The sequence below is a fragment of the Mesocricetus auratus genome, unplaced genomic scaffold, assembly GCF_017639785.1.
Source record: "Mesocricetus auratus isolate SY011 unplaced genomic scaffold, BCM_Maur_2.0 Super-Scaffold_100022, whole genome shotgun sequence".
Taxonomy (NCBI): Eukaryota; Metazoa; Chordata; class Mammalia; order Rodentia; family Cricetidae; genus Mesocricetus; species Mesocricetus auratus.
In genome coordinates, this window is record NW_024429203.1 from 17,469,916 (window position 1) to 17,475,256 (window position 5,341).

At 35.9% G+C, this 5,341-nt stretch overlaps 1 protein-coding gene across 1 annotated transcript; it reads left to right on the forward strand.

The window, feature by feature from the left end:
• The first annotated feature begins 2,638 nt into the window (after nt 1-2,638).
• LOC101833581 (olfactory receptor 8B8-like) lies at nt 2,639-3,638 on the forward strand. Its single transcript, XM_040729951.1, has one exon. The coding sequence runs from the start codon at nt 2,645-2,647 to the stop codon at nt 3,575-3,577; it is 933 nt and encodes a 310-aa protein (XP_040585885.1). The 5' UTR covers nt 2,639-2,644; the 3' UTR covers nt 3,578-3,638.
• Nucleotides 3,639-5,341: the final 1,703 nt, after the last annotated feature.

Consider the following 5,341-nt stretch of genomic DNA (forward strand, 5'->3'; position numbering starts at 1 on the left):
TTCCTGTGTGTGTGTGTGGGGGGGGTAGCCCAGAAGATCGAAGGGATCGGGGTCGGACGGAGGATGGGGAGTGTACCTTAGCCTTCTTACTGCTATGACAAGAGCTACATGTGACAACAAAGCTATACTAGACACAATATAGATAAGTTGAAAATAGTAAATTGAACTATTGATGGGACATTGATATCTTCAAAAGCAGCCCATTGGCAATGACCAGGTAAATTGAGAACCCAATTATTTAAAAATCATTGATGCTTTGGGAGCAAATATGAATAAGAGAAAGTAGATTATCACATACCAGGCATTTTTCTTATACAAACCAGGGAAATTTTCAAATAGATCTATAAATTAACTTCACCTGGAAAACAAGTTCCAGAGCAATCCCCATCTCTGACGCTTGGTATTTGTGGAAATGGACAATGTATAGCTATATTCTCCCCAATATCACACAAAATTTCCTGAATCAGTAAAATACATGACATAAACTTCCATTCTTTGCTTTTAATTTACATACATACTCGATTTATATTTTCAACTATTGATATATTTAATCTGGACATAATTACTTCCTAAACTCACAAGCCCTGGTGATTGTGGATGACATTTTACTATTTCCACAAGTGAAATGACATTCTGGTTTTAATCATGATTTATCTTTTTGACTTAATTACAATGTGAACAGGTAAAATTCATGATAGATTAACAGAAACACCAAGTTGTTTAACTACACAGCCTCCATTCATACGATGATGAGTGTAAAAATCATTGGCCTCCTCAGTATACTGTTATATTTAAGTTCTGAGCAGTATACTTGCTTTGAATATTTCAATATTGATTATAAATATTTAGCTGGGGTGTGTAGTGGTTTAAATGAAAAAATTCCCCCATAGCATCATATGTTTCATTGCTTGGTTTCCATTTACTGGAATTGTTTGGGAAAATTAGGAAGTGTGGTCTTAAAGGAGTAGTTGTGATCTTAATGGAGGAGATGTGTTATGGCTTTGAGTTTTCAAAAACCCAATCCAGGCTCCACCTGCTGAATGCTCCTTGCCATTTCGTTTATTGACTAATGGATACTCTGAAAGTGTAATGAACCCCCAATAAAATACCTTCTTTATAAATTACCTAGGTCACGTTTTTTCATCACAACAGTAGTAACACTAATTAGTTAGTGAAACAAAGTAAAAGTCATTTTAGAGGGTGGGAGTGCTGATCAAAATAGAGTGCTTACTCAGGAGCAGGGGTGACTTGGTAAGTTTGATCCAGTTCATTGAAAACAAATGCAGTAAGAAATGCAAGGTCAGAAAAAAAGGCAAGGGTAAATCTCAGGAGAGATGATACATTGTATATATTTCCACATTTTTTAAATATTTGAGTAAAGTATAATGGAAACTTGAATGGAACCCTATGGGATATTACTGTTAAAGATTTACAAACAAAATAAAAGATTTCCCTTATGAGATGAAGGTCAATGGGAGACAGGAGTTCAATAATGGCATACATGTACCAATCCCTAAGAGAAGATCATACCTTATTCCCTTAGGAGATAAAGATATATCATGGTCTAGCATTCAAAAGAAACCACCTCATTTCCTTTTTCATAATGGTCATCTGTGCTCTGGTAAGAGATTGAAGATTCTACTGTGGGTTAACAGGCAAGTACAGTATAGATATAAAGTACATAAAATTGTCTCTTGTGTCATCCAGTGGCAAGAGTGAACACAAGAAAAGCTGTTTATTTTTTATGTGCTGCTTCAGAGAATTAAGTAGTCATATTATACTTTATGAGTAGCATTTCAGATAGTATTCCAAGAAATATGAGAAACTGGGTTTGGGCCTCAGATTCTCAGAATCGAAGCAACAACAAGTCTTCTGGATCAATATCATCTTTTTTGATAGCAAGGGTAGGTAATAAAAAGAGACAGCACTAGTTTTGCTCTGAAGTATGGGAAAGTAAGTTTAAAAATGGTTTTGAGATCATGATACGAAAAATAACATCATTTTCTCCTACCATCAAACTCTCCTGTATAAACACCTCATTGCTTATTTTTCGTTACTTGCATATATATCCATGCAAGTATTTTATTATAAATAAATAAGCACAACCTGCTCAGTCTATATGTTATTTGTAAATATGTTTTGAAATCTATGCTAATGTTTGTCTTTTATGTAATTGCTTTCTTGAGACATCTCTGAAACTGAAGTAAATCATGTATGATTTATAACTTGTTTTGAACAATTTATTCATTATGAGATGTCCAAAGTGAAGCTAAGTGACATAGGCCTCTCCTACATACAAACTTGCTTTTATGTGTTTGGGGTAAATATAAAGCACATAAAGCAAGACAACAGTTATAAAATGTAACCAATTCAGACTCAAGTATATAGCAAAGCATTATTAGGTATTATTAACATACTGAACACTGGGTCTTCAGAAATTAATAACATTTTATAATTGAATCATTTTACAATGTTTCAGCATCTCTTGTCTTTGTCTTCCATTGATTCCAACAAACAGGTGAGTGAATTTTAGGCAATCGCAGTGTGTGTGCCACATGTATGTAAGAACAAACACTGGTAATTTCTCTGTGTCACTTTATTTCCACTGTTTCTTTTCTATCTCCACAGATTCTCTTGGAGAAGAATGGTTATGACGAACAGCTCTTTGGTAACAGAATTCATTCTCTTGGGTTTAACAGACAATCCTGACCTACAAATACCCCTGTTCTTAGTTTTTCTGGCAATATATATGGTCACTGTCTTGGGCAATTTGACTTTGATTCTTCTAACTGTGCTGAACTCTCACCTTCACACCCCCATGTACTTTTTTCTCTTTAACTTATCCTTCATAGACCTCTGCTATTCTTCTGTTGTTACACCCAAAATGCTGATGAACTTTGTACTAAAGAAGAATATTATTGGTTTTTCAGGATGCATGACTCAACTCTACTTCTTCTGTTTCTTTGTCATCTCTGAATGTTATGTCCTGACAGCAATGGCCTATGATCGCTATGTGGCTATCTGCAATCCACTCATGTACAATGTTGCCATGTCCCCTAAGGTCTGTTCCTATCTTATGCTTGGCTCATATTTGATGGGGATTTTTGATGCCATGATCCACACTGGATGCATCCTGAGGCTGACTTTCTGTGATGGGAACATCATCAACCACTACTTCTGTGATCTCCTGCCTTTGATGAAGCTCTCCTGCACCAGCACCTACGTCAATGAGATAGAGATTTTCATTGTAGGGGGGAAAGATATCACTGTGCCTGGTATTGTTGTCTTTATATCTTATGGCTTCATTCTTCCTAGTATCTTCCAAATAAGGTCTACCGCGGGAAGGTCCAAAGCCTTCAACACTTGTAGTTCCCACATAATTGCTGTTTCCCTATTTTATGGATCATGTGCATTCATGTACCTAAAACCTTCCTCGGTTGGATCTCTGAATGAAGGAAAAGTGTCTTCTGTCTTCTATACCATTGTGGTCCCCATGATGAACCCTTTAATCTACAGCTTGAGGAACAAAGATGTTAAAATTGCCCTGAGAAAAACTCTGAACAAGAGAAAGTTTTGATGAGAACCATACTGTCTTTGTGACAATGTCACAATTCCAAAGCAGTCAAGGTGTAGTACCTGCTTCCTTATTTTAGTATGTTTTCTTGTTTCCACACAATTATCATGTGCGATTTTGGTATTTAAAAATTTTAAGAACAATATTAATTAAAGACTTCTTCATGTTATTCATGGTTGCTCTGAACAAAAAAAATGGCCTGCCAGTGATTAAATAAAATAAAAAGGGTTACTAAGCATTGTTACAGAGGACACAATTATGTAGTGAGAGTTCAGCCCACACTTCAGTGATCAACCATCAGAGATTGCTTATCTCTTGAAGGACAAACCTCATTTAGTAAAGTGATGAAGAATACTATCACTAGAGATTCATATCTTAACCTTATCTGCAAGATGATAGGGAATACTGCCTTCTGAATGTGCCAGCTGTCCCCCCTTGCTGATTCTTGTGAGAAGAGATCCTTCCCTCACATTACAGCTTGAAGATTCTTCCCATAGCACTACAGTGTGTTAATTGTTTACTGGGCACATATGTCTCTCAATGGTGTGGAAGATGACTTTTCAGTAATATATTAATCTAAATGAAAAGTCATATACTGGGACATGCTTCATACCTGGATCTACTTGTCCCACAAGGACTGTGGACTCTTAATACCCTGCCTTGTCCTCTCGTTCAGACTACTGCACACAGTTAGCTCACTTTCACCTAAGAGCAAGTTTAAACTAAAGTCTTTTTCTAAAAGGAAAATTTTACAGCTTGTACAAGGTCAGGGTCATGGATGTCTGCCAAGGTTACAAAGAAACCATGCTAATTTTTTCTTCACTTGCCAGTATACTAACAGTAGGTCAGTGTCTTAAAGTTATATTTGGACACTGTCTCCTCCCTGTGTGGTCGTGGTTTTGCTCCTATGACTTTGCACCCTTGTGTTGCCATGGTAAATGCTCAGCTCCTTATCTCTTGCTGTAGGAATGCGCATTTAACCAATGAAAGAAATTCCTTTATTACTTCAAGACCCCTGAAGAACAGTTTTTTAGAATAGAAGTTGAACCTAGAAGCAGAAGCATAGAGAAGTCCGAGGTAGGAAAGGATTATTAAAATAGAAACTTAACAGTAAAGAGCACATACAGAGTATGACCCCAGATTGTGTGTGAATTTAATACAGAAATGTTTTACCCCCTACTTAACTCCTGAGAAGCATTTCACCTCTTCAATCATGGGTAGGGACTGGAGAAGGTCTCATAGCCCTTACATATATTTTGACATTTTGAAATTCAGCACAAGTAATCCACTCCTCTGTTATGTCAGTCTCTTGTCATTATTAATTACTTGAATTACTTCTTGAATAAACCAGCCAGTCATCCATCTGAATCAAATTTCACTTTTCAACCCTGGGTAGGGGCTGGAGCAGGACTCTTAGCCCTTATAGAGGATGTTACTGAGCAATTCTGCTCAGCTATATCTCTTTGAAATGACTGTTTCCTATGCAGTTCTCTATTTATGAAATAAAAACTCAAAATGTTCCATTGTCACATTAGCCATATTTATATTCTAAGGATGTACCATCACATTAAGGATAAATTATATATATATATATGATGAGTAATATAGATTTTTAGTGAGATTATTAACCCTTAGTGTAATACAGTTCATTAAATAATAAGTCCATAGCAATCTATCAGTCTTGATTGCAAGTCCAACACTTTAATATGGACTCAATGTACTACACTTTATAAACATAATTTCAGTAATCAGAATATAGAATATCAT

Excerpts from the sequence above, each read along its gene's own strand:
- LOC101833581 (XM_040729951.1), top strand. The coding sequence starts at position 2,645 with ATGGTTATGACGAACAGCTCTTTGGTAACAGAATTCATTCTCTTGGGT.